Source organism: Stenella coeruleoalba (assembly GCF_951394435.1).
Source record: "Stenella coeruleoalba genome assembly, chromosome: 17".
Lineage (NCBI taxonomy): Eukaryota > Metazoa > Chordata > Mammalia > Artiodactyla > Delphinidae > Stenella > Stenella coeruleoalba.
Genome location: NC_137163.1, coordinates 33,406,052 through 33,421,338, shown reverse-complemented (window position 1 = coordinate 33,421,338; position 15,287 = coordinate 33,406,052). Strand labels below are relative to the sequence as shown.

The 15,287-nt window shown below is 44.4% G+C and overlaps 1 protein-coding gene and 1 long non-coding RNA gene across 4 annotated transcripts in view; one reads left to right on the top strand and one right to left on the bottom strand.

Moving 5' to 3' along the window:
* LOC307176068 overlaps positions 1 to 15,287 on the bottom strand; it is a 75,719-nt gene that overhangs the window by 23,147 nt on the left and 37,285 nt on the right. For all 3 annotated transcript variants that reach the window (XR_013824592.1, XR_013824593.1, XR_013824594.1), the window contains exons 2-3: positions 5,419 to 5,701; positions 4,513 to 4,637 (exon numbers count right to left, since the gene is read on the bottom strand). This is a non-coding gene — a long non-coding RNA (uncharacterized lncRNA). The remainder of the gene's footprint in view (positions 1 to 4,512; positions 4,638 to 5,418; positions 5,702 to 15,287) is intronic.
* On the top strand, positions 1,361 to 9,333 carry ODF1 (outer dense fiber of sperm tails 1; the record flags this gene model as incomplete). The annotated part of the gene is made up of 2 exons (XM_079901822.1): positions 1,361 to 1,680; positions 8,937 to 9,333. 2 exons carry the CDS (start codon positions 1,361 to 1,363, stop codon positions 9,331 to 9,333), a joined length of 717 nt encoding a protein of 238 aa, XP_079757948.1.

Below are 15,287 nucleotides of genomic sequence, written 5' to 3'. Positions count from 1 at the left end.
GCTCACTCCAGCTAAAACATGGGGAGTGGATTGGGTGGGGCCTGAGTGGATGTGGCGGGGAGGAGAGCCCATTGGCTTCCTTCTTGCCACTCCTATGACCATGGTCCCCAGTCCAGAATTTGGCTGTCTCTTGCCTTCCAGCAGAAGACACTGCTACTGTTTTCCCCTTGAACTGCACCTTCCATGTGGCTGCTGGACTACCTTTCAACTTCTCTCATCAGAAACGAAAACCAGTGATCCTTCCTTGTGCTCAAAATAAAGTTAAAACTCTTTAGCAGGCCACAAGTCCCTTTAAACCTGGCCCTTGTCTCCCTCTCCAGTGTCACACCCAACCACTTGTCCTCAAGTACCCTATGCCTTAGTCCACTAGAAGGGGATTCGAGAGGCAGAGAGCAGTTTGAGGGGAAAGGCCCAGAGGAGCAAAGTACCCGAGCCAAGGCTGAGGCTGAGCCCCAGGTCCAGCGTGTTGATCCAGTTGAGAGCACAGAAAACTGGCCCAAGCGCGGCTTTCAGACATTTGGCTTCAAGCAACTTCAGGCAGTTGGCTATGAGTATCAAGGACCAACACTTGGGAAGCACTTGGGAATAAGTCATCTGGCGGCTTGGACATAAGACCAGAGGTGTAATTGTTGGGAGGTGGTGATTGAGGACAGGACCCTGAGCACTGAGAGATGACAGCTTAAGAGCAGGACCCCAATCACTGGAGAACTGAGGCTCCAGGACAGCCAGGATGCCAGCTTATAAAGAATAGGCAGGACTCAGAGACTTGGGGCTCAGAAGGTCAAGGACAAAGGCTGACTTGAGGATGGCTTGGTAAGGAGAACCATGGGAGAGCTCTTTACATTCCACCTATAAAGGGAAAAGGGGACAGAATGAATCCTGTAGTATAGGGGCAAGGCTAGATGTCAAGGCTAGAGCGAGAAGGGCATAAAGCAAGGGGCCAGGCAGCTCCTTCCATCCGCCCAGCCCCACCACCAAGATCTTCATAGTTGTGGCTAGTCCACAGGACACACACAAGTCAAGAACATTTCAATTTAGCCCAATAAACCCCAAAGAGCTGTGATTACTTGGGGGCCCCATCCCAACTCAAGGTGAATGAAATCTTATATGGTTCTGAGAGCGGCTTTGTAACTCCAAGGAGGGTCTCTGGAGACCATGACTGTGCACAGTTCTCATGGTAACCAAAAGACTATGACATTCTTAGAGGGTGGTGAGGTCATAGAACCCAAGCTTTAAAGTAAGTGAATCATGTGTGCCTCATTTCTTTTTAAAAGAAACTTCTGAGAAGAGCTTAGAAGAATTTTTCTCCCCCGAGTGCCATTTCTCAAAGGTACTCACAGAACAATAAGGTGTGACTGTAATGGCTGCACTGAGTTGTCTTCTGGACAGTGTTAGAAGGGACATAAAGAAGGTGGACAGAGAACTAAGGCAGTTGAAATGCATTGACGAACTCAGCACACGATGCCTGTGTGACTTATACATGCACCCATATTGCTGCTGTGACTTGCACCCGTACCCGTACTGCCTGTGCTACTCAAAGCGATCACAGTCCTGCGGCCTGTGTGATTTCTACCCATGTTGCCTGTGTGATGCCAAGCTTTACTGTCTTCGCCCGTCTCTCAGAAGTTTGGAGAGGAAAGCCATTAGAGCCATAGAAGATGAAAAGAGAGAGCTTGCCAAGTAAGAGAACTTCCTAACATTTTTATAGTTGGTATATTAGCTTCCTAAGTTGGAAAAAGGGGGGGAAAGTGTGACAATCGATACTTGAGCAAAGATGAAATGGGTTCAAGATAATGACTCTGGTGACTTAACAAAGATTTAAAAAAAGAAGAGTAAATGGGCCCATGATGGGAATTGTAAGATTCTCAAAAGACAGTGTAATGATGTCGATTGGCAAGGTTGTTTTCGGCTTGTAGCAGGAGTGCCAACGTGATAAATAATGTGGCTTTAATGAGAGAAAGAAACAGGGGGTGTCATTAAAAAGCTATTGGAAGCAGCAAAATAAACATTTTTTCTGGTTATGAGTAAAGTGATTTGAGTATATTTCGGCTTACAGAAATGACTTTGGGAGAAGTAATAATAATTGATCAAATCCTTAATGTTTGCCAGAGGCTTTACGAGCAAGGGAGCAAAGTGAACAATAGAGGCATTTATATGGTTTTGTAGGAAATCCTTTCTCCTACTCCCCAACTCTTGATGACTTAAAATTCATCTGGAATTGGGTTTATTGTCTGCCTCCCCCTTCAACTGTAGCAAAGATTGTGCAAATAAACTACAGAACTGAGAGCTGCAGTTTTCAGAATAGAGTTGAAAAGGTTTTAATAGAATTGGATAATTTTAAATGCACTTTAAAATTTTGGAGGTTTGATCACATTTTATTTTTTGCCTGAGAAAGCTTTCTTTTTCTGTCTACATATGCCATTTAGTCTGTTACTATGATGAAAAAAAATGGTTGAAAACACTGTCCCCTGGTTAAATAAATTATGGTACATCCATACATTGGGATGATATGTAAATGTAAAAAGGACTGATGAAGCATTTTAAGTATTGTCATATTAAGTGAAAAAAGCAAGGTGCAGAAAAACTAAATATGCTACTATTTTTTAAAAGGACACAAATAGATGATCTTTTGTATTGAAATCTATGTGACACATAACATTGTGTAAATTTAAGGTGTGCAATGTTAATTTGATACATTTATATATTGTAATACGATTACCATTGTAGCGATAATTAGAAACTCTATTGTGTTACATAATTATCATTTCTTTTTAGTGGTTGGAATAATTAAGTTCTAGTCTCTTAACCACTTTAATGATTGTAATACAATATTTGTTGTCTATATTCACTATATCATGCATTAGAGCTCCACGACTTACTACTCACTGCCAGTTTGTGTCCTTAAACAACATCCTTCCTACCCCAATGATAGATTAATAGATTAGATGACAGATAAATAGATTAGATAGGTAGATAGATAGATAGATAGATGATAGATAGATAGAAAGTAGATGATGGATGGATGGATGGAGAGAGAGAGAGAGAATGAGGCCCTTGACAACTGTGACAGTGTTGTTTCCCTGGAAACGGCAGTAGGGCAATTATTGTCCAGGTCATCAATCACCAAAGGTCAGGAATGGGCCTCCCTCAATAGTCTAAGAGGGAACTATTGGCAATAAACTCATCTACACTCAATTTGAACCAGTTTTAATGTGTACTCCTTAGAGTATCAAGTTATATAAATTTCATGCAGTGTGAGTCAGGGGTTCTTTTTTAAGTACTTGGTCTAAATGAAGGGTTACTTGTGAGCAGGTGTGTCCACTTCCCTGTGCCTCTGAATACTCGAATACCCTTGATCCAAGTCTGCTCAGCCTTTGTCTCCTGGCTGTCCCTATTCTCCAGACTCTCCAGGTGAGTTCTTCACCACCTGGGCGCCCTCTGCCTACTCTGGGAGTCTCAATGATCTGCAGTGGACACAATTTCAGGCTTAATTCTTGGCAGTGTGGTTTTTACAAGAGGTAATGTTTTCTCTGGTTTTCATACTTTTCCTGACAATGCTTGGATTTTTTGCTAATTTTTTTCTGTTGCTTGTGGCAGTATATGAATCTGCTGTTGTCTTCCTGGATCTCTGAACTGATAATCCAGAGTCCATTTCAGAAATGACCTCAGGCTTGCCCTTTTGCATCTCTCCCCAGCCACTTTTCTTCTTATTCATACCACCTTGGGAAACACTCCTATGCTCTATTTCTGACAGCTTGACATTTCACTAACCTGAAAAGCTTAGTACTACCTGCAAACCTAAATATTCAATTTTCTGAATATGGATGAAAATGTTAAACCCTGATCCAGCTCCAATCCCAGAGGACTCCTACATTAATATTTTTTTCAGTGAAATGCCTCTTTCTTCTTCTCTCTCAGCTCCCAGTCCATGACTAAATAGATCCAGAAATATCATGTTGATTCAATTTTTTAAAAAACAATCTTTGGTGTGAAACTTTGTCCAAGGCTTTTAGAATGGAGAAATCGTATTCACATGACCTTTTACCCCTTAAAGAGAAGGATAGCAGTTTGGTTAGGTTATGACATGTGCTTTCAGATGCCAGGCTGTGTTATCCAGAAGATTCTTTGCCCAGTGGGGAAGTAAGATTCCCTGGTCTATAGCTGCCATGACCCCACTGGAATTGTCTTTCTGTGTGAGAGTCTATGTGCTCTGTCTCTGGGTGCTCCTTTAATAACGGGCAAGAAGTTTTGAATAACCATATAATTCCCCCCAAGAGTCATTTGAGCCTTCCTGAGTGTGTGTTATTTGATTGATGCACGCGCGCGTGTGCTGCGTTTTTGGACTGGGTACAGAAGGTCCAATTCCTTTTCATTGTTTACTGAGCAGTTGCTTCAAAAGATACCTTGGCCGTATCTTCATTAGTAGAAACCCAAGTAAGTCCTTTCATTTCTTTAGCTTCTTTGATATTCTTTTTTCCTCCCCAAATTTCCTTTTGCACCCCAAGCACTCACCTTTTCCGACTCTTCCTTCCTTTTGATTGAGAGAGACTGGAGTGACTGAATTTGGTTTTCCTTTGTAAGAAGGTAGATAGCTAGTGGGAAGCAGCCGCATAGCACAGGGAGATCAGCTCGATGCCCTGGAGGGGTGGGATAGGGAGGGTGGGAGGGAGGGAGACGCAAGAGGGAAGAGATATGGGAACATATGTATATGTATAACTGATTCACTTTGTTATAAAGAAGAAACTAACACACCATTGTAAAGCAATTATACTCCAATAAAGATGTTAAAAAAAAAAAGAAGCCATGCAACCAGCCTGCTGTAAGTTTGCACCTGACTCACCTCCACACTTCGTAGGCTTCCTGTCTTCTGTACTCAAGTGCCAGAAGCAAAGTCAGCCCCTCCTCAATCCTGCCGTTATGAGTTTATTATCTAATTACCCCGCGGCAGAGTGGCTCTGACACCTGGCTTTAGTCCTTGCGGGCACATGAACCTTGATTTGCAGCTGCGCCTAGGAATGCACTGGGCTCAGCCCTGTGCCCTTTGCTGGGCTTGGAAACTCATCCTGAGACTGTGCTTCCATCTGCTCATCCAAGTATCCGTGGGCAGCCTGTGGCTCAAGAAGTTCCCTTGAAAAGCCCCCCACAAAGGGTACCATCTTCTGAAAACTTCAAAAACCTGCCCTCTGGTTTCTTGTTTACCCCTCACGCTCTGAGTATGAAGATTTCACTGAATCACTCTCACTGGGGGAGGCTGGTGACTGTTAGCCCTCAGGGTTGCATTCTTTGTGGTTTAGCCTTCCTGGGTCTTAAGCCCTCAGGGAATCTTTCCATCCCCCATCCTTTGACCCAAAGATCAGGGCATAGTCACACCTTGGGAGCCGCCAGAGAGGAACTCCGGGGCTTTTTGGCTTTACTTACTTTACGGCTGGTGGCTGGTTGGCTTTCCCGCTGAGAGGAGAGTTCCGCTGTTTCCCTCTGTGTCCCTGCAGAGCTGGAAGCGAGTTGGGCCCCTTGGTCCCCTCTCATCACAATCTCTTTGTATGCAGAGGTCTCGGGGTGCCAAGAGTAGGAGTTGCTGCCCATCCAGGCCAAATGCATGTCCATTATTTGACCTTAGTGTTTAATGACACAGGACTCAGGGCCTGGTCGCTTAAAGCCTTGAATTTCAGGGAAGTCTGTGTAAAGCGGAGCCTGGTACAGCCTGTTAAAGAAATTTACCCTTTATTGAGTGAAAACCAAGTGCCTAACACTTCACCTTCATTTAATCCTAGTAACACCATGGCCATCTTATAGATTGATCAACCAGAGTCAGGGCAACGTTCATGATCATCAGGAAATGGGACAGCTGGGACCTGAAGCCAGGTTTGCCTGACTCTGGAATCCCTGTGCTTAATCACCTGGTTAGTGGTCCTGAGTGATCTTCCGACCAGGACCAGCAGCCAGCATCACCCGGAACTTGTTAGAAATGCAAATTCTTGGCTCCTCCCCAGACTGGCTGAATCAGAAAGTCTGGGGGTGGGGCCCAGACGCCTGTAATTGAACAAGCCCCGCAGGTGTTCAGATGCACCTGTATCGTGCCACTCTGCTCCCTTCTGCTCCACTCTGATACCCTTATTCAGTATCAACCAAAAGTCAGGAGGAGAGAGACAAGGCAGGAAATGGGAAGAAGGAGAAGAAAGAAGAGAGAGGGAAAGATGCGTTGGAAAGGAACAATTGAGCTTAATGGGTCTTTGGAGGGGTCTAAATTAGGAGAAAAAGTAAAGTACTCCAAGGAAACTAGAGGAAGGCCAGCCTCCCTTTGGTTCAGAGTAGAGATAGGCATTCTCATCATCCTCATTACTTTATTCGTCAGCCGGCTGAACCTGATTCATACCTTTGTGAAGATGGCTGGTGATATCCCTCACCTTTGCTGTGGGCAGTATCGCGTTCAGGAGCTTGGTCATACATTCAGGTGAAATTCAGCTTCAGCTGAGAGAACAGGTGACAGCCCAGAGTGGCAGACAGATGGCACTGCCCACCTGCTTTTCCCTAGCATTCCGAAGAGCCTTCTGCCACCAACCAAAGAGGCTGACTTGCCTCTGTTTACTATGACTAAGTTCCTCCCTGGTGATAACTAGTAGAGCAGGCCATCTCTCTTTGCCCAGAACCCCACAGAACCAAGGAAAATCGCATGTGGGGTGACAGGTACTTCGCCAGGCAGGAGTCAGGTTGCAACTTCAGAGTTAAATCTGATGAGTAAAATGAGGCTCCTGCAATTTCTCCTAAACCCACACATCCCCACTGATAACCCCTGGCCTAGAAGCAAAAGGAAGAAGAAACCTTGTCTAGCCAAGACTTTGGGGCAATTTCCTGAAGACCCACATTTGTGAGACCCCTGTTCAGTTGCTGCAGTGGGGACGGGGCTGGAGTGATACGAATAGAGGAAGAGGGGGAATCTAAGCAAAAACAAAAACAAAACAGAAACAACAAACTTATCCTTCAAGACTCATATTGTAAGAGGAGGAGATAGATCTGGGAGCCAGCTTTGGCTTGTAGATCTGGCTCCCAGATCCATCTCCTGTAGAAGACAACAGGGCTTAAGGGTATGTTAAAAAAATATTCCCTCTTTTTGCTTATCTGTATTTTCTGAGTTTTTTACAATGAACTTGTATAACTTAAGTAACAAAAAGAAGTAAATATATTAAAAAATTCAGCAAAAAAAGTAAGAATTAAAAATGTATCTCTAACCAATCACCCAGTCACAGTCCAGACTCCTCAAACCAGAAGAGCTTCTAGAAAGCATACATGCCAATACCTCCTTTTGGAGGCCAAAAGATTTGCCAGGAGTGAGTCTTAGAACACAGATTTTTTTTTTTTTTTTTTTTTGCGGTACGCGGGCCTCTCACTGTTGTGGCCTCTCCCGTTGCAGAGCACAGGCTCCGGACGCGCGGGCCCGGCCACTCTGCGGCATGTGGGATCTTCCCGGACCGGGGCACGAACCCGTGTCCCCTGCATCGGCAGGCGGACTCTCAACCACTGTGCCACCAGGGAAGCCCTTAGAACACAGATTTTTTAAAAAAATGTTAAGGGATAAAAAGAAGAGCATTTCAGAGCATTAGGTTGTCTTTGGAAGGATCAGGCAATTAGAAAGAAAGTGGTCCCTGAGCAGGCCCAGAGCATTCAGGGCTGATGCCAGGCTGATGAGGTCCTCATGCCAAGAGCTCAGTCTGACTGATGGCTAAACAAGCCTGGATTTGAATCTAGGCTCTGCCATTCACCATCTTCACCAACTCCCCATCTACAAAATGGTGACAATTACACCTGCATGACAGGGTTCTTGTGAGGGTCAAATGAAACAGTGCCTCTAATGGCTTAACACTTTCCACGGCACACTGTGGGGAAAAAAAAAAAAAGAAATAAAGAAAGAAAAAGAAAAAACACACAACAGACAAAAGCCTAGCATCCTAACTACGTGGCAAGCACTAGTATAGATTCTTTTCATTTATTAACTAATTTAAGTCTCATGAAACTCCTAGAAATGGGTTACTATTATTGTCCCAATTTTACAGATGAGGAAACTGAGGCACAAAGAGGTTTAAGGAGCCTGCCCAAAGTTCCATAACTAATAAGAGGAGGAGCTGAGATTTAAATGCAAGAGAATGTGGTGATCATTTTGTAATGCATAGAAATGTCAAATCACTATGTTGTACACCAGGAACTAACATAGTATTATAGGTCAATTGTACTTCAGAAAAACCCAACCCACCAACCAAACAAACTCATAGAAAAAGAGATGAGACTTGTGGTTATCAGAGCAGTGGGATGGGGTGGGGGGGATTGGATAAAGGTGGTCAAAAGGTACAAACTTCCAGTTACAGGATAAATAAGTACCAGGGATATAATATACAACATGATTAAGTAACAGTGCTGTAGGTTATATATGAAAGTAAAGAGTAAATCCTGAGTTCTCATCACAAAGAAAAAAATAATTTTTTCTATTTAATTTTGTATCTATATGAGATGATGGATGTTCACTAAACTTATCGTGATAGTCATTTCATGATGTATGTTGTCAAATCATTATTCTGTACACCTCAATTTCACACGGTGCTGTATGTCAATTATATCTCAATAAAACTTGAAGGAAAAAGAAAATGAAAAATAAATACAAGAGAAAGATCTGGAAGGCCAAGCACCCATCTGTTGTTAACAGGGGTTTACCTGTTAACAGGGAGGTGATTAACAAGGAGGTGAGGGAGTGTGATTTACATGGGAGGACTCTCATTTTTTACTTCTACACGCTTTTGTAAAGTTTGACTTTTCACAATGACTAGTGTTTATTACTTTTGCTGTTTTTCTTTTTTAAAAAAAGAGGTAAAAATATTGCTTGTTAAGCTGTGTCTGAGTTCCATGGTCTGAGCTTCTTCCTCCCACCCTTTCTTTTTCCTAAATTCCAGATTGAGAAGAACAACAAATAGAATTCTAGCCTCCTCTTGCTGTAGCAGTAACATTTTAGGATCAGTGAACGTGTGTGGCTTTGAACCCGATCAAGTCAAGGTGCGAGTGAAGGACGGAAAGGTGTGCGTGTCAGCTGAGCGCGAGAACAGATACGACGGCCTGGGATCGAAAAAGTACAGCTACATGAACATCTGCAAAGAGTTCAGCTTGCCCCCGTGTGTAGATGAGAAGGACGTGACGTACTCCTACGGGCTCGGCAGTTGTGTCAAGATCGAGTCTCCCTGCTACCCTTGCACGTCTCCCTGCAACCCCTGTGATCCCTGCAGCCCCTGTGACCCCTGCAACCCATGCTATCCCTGTGGGAGCCGGTTTGCCTGTAGGAAGATGATTTTGTAAAGTGTAGGAACCCAGGACTTAGTAGAGTCAGGTATCCAGCCCGGCAGCTCTTCCAGAGTTTCTCTCCCCCTTCCCACGGCCCGTGTTATTCAGGAACATAGAAAACTGAATACATAACTGCAATGCACTGGTGTGTGAGAGTATTTTGGTTCAACCCACCACAGAGCCCCGCCAGGTTAGTGGGCAACGGAAGGATGAACAGATGGGAACGGAGATGAATGGTGAGATCTGCCCTCCTGTGTGCTACTTTATACCCCACTACCGCCAAATCCCAGGAAAAGATACTTTTGGGGTGGGCATCCCCAGACACTGTTTTTCCAAATGATTTTGTGACATGACCTTGCCCAGAAATGAAACAGTCAAAGCAGAAACCAAGACTAGTTAGGGCTGAAGGCAAGCGCTTTTTTTTTTTTTTTTTTTTTTTTGTGGTACGCGGGCCTCTCACTGTTGTGGCCTCTCCCATTGTGGAGCACAGGTTCCGGACGCACAGGCTCAGCGGCCATGGCTCACGGGCCCAGCCGCTCCGCGGCACGTGGAACCCTCCCGGACCGGGGCACAAACCCGCGCCCCCTGCACAAGGCAAGCGCTTTTTCAAAGCTACTCCGGTAGGGAGTACTGGAGAGAAATGTGGTTGGAGTTTTGACTGGGGCAACGATGAGAGTACAAAAGTATGGGGGGAGCATGTTCACTGACAGAGGGTGGGGTGGTCATACAGCTGTTGTGTCTCAACATTCCTGTGATTTGGGGGAAGGGCCAGCTCTGGCTCAGGGTGGTTTGCAACCTCCTAAGGATTTATTTCAACTATCTGCTTTTCTCAAACCCTAAAACTCCTTCAAGGCACAGAAGTTCAGTCCAAAGTTCATGAGTGGAAAAGTACAGCTGTCATGAAATGAGAGCATAGTTCACCTGAACTTGGATCCTCATGGACACAGCCCGTCAGTAATTCGTGACCGCCAAGACAGAAATAAGTGTAAAGGAAGAGGGATGATGGGGAGGGCTCAGAATGAGGACACTGGCTGGTTACAGATCTGACTGTTACGGGGAATGCAAAACCCTCACGTTTGCACAGTAAGTCTTTTTCATTAGTCTCAGCTGCATGTGCGTTAAAGCCTTGGCTGCATATGGGAATCACCTAGGGAAGCTTTAAAAACACGGATGCCCGACTTCCCTGGTGGCGCAGTGGTTGAGAGTCCGCCTGCCGAAGCAGGGGACACAGGTTCATACCCCGGTCTGGGAAGATCCCACATGCCGCGGAGCGGCTGGGCCCGTGAGCCATGGCCGCTGAGCCTGCGCGTCCGGAGCCTATGCTCTGCAACAGGAGAGGCCACAACAGTGAGAGGCCCGCGTACCGCAAAAAAAAAAAAAAGGATGCCAAACCATAAAGGTAAAAAACACAAACTAAACCACACACACAAAAAGAAAAAAAAATTTTTTTAAACATTTTAAAGAAAAAAGTACTGATGCCTGGGTCCCATCTCCAGAGATTCTAATGTAATAGATTTGAGGTGTGCAGCCTGGACGTCGAGAATTTTAAAAGTCTCCCCAGGTAACTGAATCACACAGGTAAGGTTGAGAAACTCTGGATAGGATCTTAAAGCTCTCAAAGCCCTTTTTCCTTAAAAGCTTCCTTCAAGTTCAATGTTACAGAATATTGATGGTGATAGCAAACACATTTTGCTTTCAGGTGAGGGAAGTACTGGCCCGCTAATACAGGTGGTGAATGAAAAACATTGAACATTTCAAAAATTTATTACCTAGCAGCTAGGTATAAATGAATGTTTGTATGTACCAAACGGTAGAGTTACCTTTATGAGTGTCTTGCCATACCTTGATGACATGTTCATAAATATTCTAGTTTCTAAGTAACACATTTTAAAAATGGATTTTGGAAAAATTTCATGCTGTGGAGTCAATGGAATCCCACTGGTGTCTTGAAAAAGTAGGAATCTCTGTCCTCTGGAGGGTGCCATTCCAGGGCATGCCTGGTGACAGTTCATTATTTTATTCACCTACCCACCTGCTCACCCTCCTGTTAGTCCAGATTCAATTCATTCATTCACCAACCTGCCAGCCAGATTTATCAGTTTAAATGCCAGATATTGTGCTCTATAGCAGAGATGGAGAGAACTACCCTCTTCACAAAAGCCTCAGATTAAATTCAAGGAGGTGTTTGGGGGGGTTGGGAGAGGAGGGAGTTCCAAAGAAACTGAATATACAAGGGCTAGGAGAGGCCAGAGGGGCATTCCAGATGGGCCTTGGGCATTTCCAAGGAATGTACTGGTGACCCCACTGCCTCGCAGAACGCCTTGGGGAAGCCTGGCCTGCGGTGGACTGGTTGCCTGAGTCTGCTCATCATCCTCACAGGCAAGTTTTTGTCTACTGAGTACCTGCTATGACGAAGCGCAGTGCCAGGAGCTGTTGTCAATGAGAAGTACCTTTCCAGGAACTTCTCACAGCGAAGGCAAGACTAACACCATGCTATAATTGTCAAAGGTTTTAAGTGTGCTTTAGACAATGTGTCAGTAACAGGAAGAGTCCTGGAGTCAGGATGCCAGACAGGGTGCCTGAAATCCAGCACTCACTGCTCCAGAAGCAACTGGTCCACCACTTAGAACCCCTTCCAGCAGATCATCTTTCTCTTTGCACTGTAGAGAGCTCCCCCAAGAGCATGGTCATGACCCTTTGCGGCTGGAATAACTTCTGCTCTTAGTGGAATGGGGATCACCAAGCATCAGAAGGTCTGAAATTTCCAGTCTGGAAGGTTCTGGAGGGAAAATACCCCTTTTCTTCTACTAAAACTTCAGTGACAACTGCATTTTCATACACTAAGGATAAAGGCCTGAGAAGAATTTTACTCCAGTTTGTGATTTATTTATTTATTTTTGCAGAAAACAACCTTTTTTTTTTTTTTTAAACTCATGAATTTGTAGGTCAGAAATTCAGGAAGGGCTTGGTGAGATGCTTTGTCTTTGCTCCATTTGGGAACACCCAAATGGCTGGAATCTTCTAGAGTCTTCTTCATTCACTATTTGGCACCTAGGCTGGGGTGACTCCAAGGGCTGGGCTGTGATTTTAGATGAAAAAAATCTTATAGTGGTGTACAAAATGTCACACTTTATTATACACATAAAGAACTGCTTTTACTGAAAACAATACAACAACATGAATCATAACATTCAGCATTAAAAATGTTTCCACTAATGGAACGTTTGAAATTAACACTGCATTAGAGGGGAGGGATAAATCAGGAGCTTGGGATGAATATACACACACTACTATATAAAGACAGATAACCAACAAGGACATATTGTACAGCACAGAGAACTCAATATTCTGTGATAACCTATAAGAGAAAAGAACCTAAAAAAGAATGGATATATGTATATGCATAACTGAATCACTTTGCTGTACAACTGAAACTAACACAACATTGTAAATCAACTATACGCCAATAAAATTAAAAAAAAACCCACTGCGTCAGAAAATTACAGGAATATGGCCACCATGCCTATGAAAACTACAGTCAATTAGTCAACAAAACAGTTAAGCTTTGTTCACTGTTTTTCTCCCCCATATGTTTGTGGTTATAAAGACCATTTACATTAAAAATGGATCAAGGTTTAGTGTTGGTTCTATAGATATGAGTATTTATCCCAGGTTTCCTGGGACACCCCAGGTTTCAAATGACTGTATCCTGGTTTGGGGATGGGAGGATATGGTCCACACTGTTGGCTTTGTGTGGTGAGGGTTTCCTGATCCAGGTGTGAAGGGGTTAGAACGGACCATTTGGATAATATCTGAGACAGCAACAGAACAAAAGGGTACAAGAACGAGAAAGCTGTTTGAGTGAAATTGGCAGCCCTTGAAGAAGCAGGCAAAGGTGGCAGGCAAGCATAAGGCCAGGATGTGTCTGGGCGAAACAACTTGAGAATAGATTAGGCAACCGTCTTGGAAGAGGAAGTTGGTTTTCTTGAATCAGCAGCTTAGTCACCTTCCGGCATCATCAGTGTCAAGTACTTTTTAGCCTTCAGGGCCTGGCTACGGGATTCTGACGTGGTTTCACCACCTCAGAAGGGGGTGGGTTTTAGAAAGGTGGGCCTACAGGTTCATTTGTGGGAGAAACCTTCATTCCTTCTTCACGTGAATCCATTCAAGGGCTTCCTCTGTGCCCCGCAGCCTGTGAGAAATGGCAGGATCCGGAAATGGCCAAAACCCAAATCTTTGCCTTTGAGGAGTTTTCAGTCCAGGGTGGGAGACAGGCCTATAAAGTAGTAAATTATAATCCCACCTTATCAAGGATTCCTATCTACATAGAACCAAGCACTGAGGGGCACAGAGAGGAGACAGCCACTAACCACGGGACAGCTGGGGTGACTCAGGCCGGCCATCCTGTAGCCTCACACAGTCCTTTCTCTAAGTCCTTTTCCGCTTCAGTGGGTGAGTACAGGGAATAACAAGACTTGTTCCTCCCGGGGTTGTGTAAGTGCTTCTGAGAAGCCCCCTTATCCTTCCAGGCTCCTGTTGCTTCTTTCCCTACTTTCTTCCCTTTAAGGACCTGTCAGAGTCCAGGCAGGAAACAGAGTACACTCAGCTGCGGTTTTTAAAAGGCTTTTTAGTGAAGTGACTATTTACAGAGGTGTGCGTAGCTTCCCAGAAGTAGTAAGAGACATTGATGCCCACAGCAGCTGCCCACAAGGGGAAGCCACTCGCCCACCTGACCTGCAGAGGCAGGGGAAGAGGTGGTGGCGTCCAGGTGAAAGCTGGCCTCCTGCGAGAGGGGCTGCTGGACAGGAGCTGTGAATGTAGAAGAATGTACTGCTGCCAGGACTGCCCAGCAGGTGCATAGTGAGAGCAATAAATACTCCCACCTCCCTTTCCTCCCAACCTCCAATTCCCTGACAGTGTATCCCGTTAGCCAGCCCCAGTGGGCGACCAGAAGGCAAGGGAGCCCGTGAGGGGGTTCAATGAGGTTAGCCACCAGGGCCCACAGCGGAACAGAGAACTTAATGCGGAACTTTAGAGTTAATGGAAAATAACCCACACTCACTCTTTCCTCCCTCCCTCCCTCCCTTCCCTCTTACCTGCTTGCCCACAAGGCATCAGGCCAGGCATTGAGGAATCAAGGATCAACAAGCCAGACCTGGCCCTCACCTTTAAGTCTAGGAAGCAGACAGACAAAGGGATACAGGGTGGGATGGACGAGCTCAGGAAACAACCCTGGGGTCTGGTTTTACTTCACCAAATTCAAGCCATAAAGCTCCTTGCTCCTAGAACTAGTGTCTGAAGGGACCCCATGAAAACCTTTACTCACAGCTCATCCTAGAAAGCCCAGATGATGGACCACTTGGAATTCAGAGACAAAATGCTTCTCAGCCCCAAGTCACTATCCCCCATGCCCTCTGTTATTCTTCAGCATTTCTATCTCTTATTTAAACCCAGGCACTCTTCCTTAATATGTAATGGCAGAGAAATTCAGAAGAACAGCTTTTAACCTTGGGATGAAGAAAAACAATTTGAGCAAGACAGGGTACCCAGAAGCCATAACAAAAAATACAGATATATTCGATTACATTTTTTAATATTGTGAGGCAAAAATCATAAAGTCAATGGAGATATAATAGACTAGGAAAAAAATAGTTGAAACCTGTCAAAGTCTATATCCTTAGTAAACAATTTGAAAAGCAAAGGATAAACAATTTAAAAAGAGACAAGAAGAATATGTATAGCAGCCTTATTCATAATCTCTAAAAACTGAGAGCAGTCAAGATGTCCTTCAATAGAACATAAAATGGATTAAAAAAACTGTGGTACATCCACACAGTGGGATATTATTTTGTGATTTTAAAAAATAATAGGCTATCAAGTCACGAAAAGTCAAGTATGAATCTCAAATACATATTGATAAATGAAAGACGTTAATCTGAAAAGGCTACGTAATGCATGATTCCAACTAC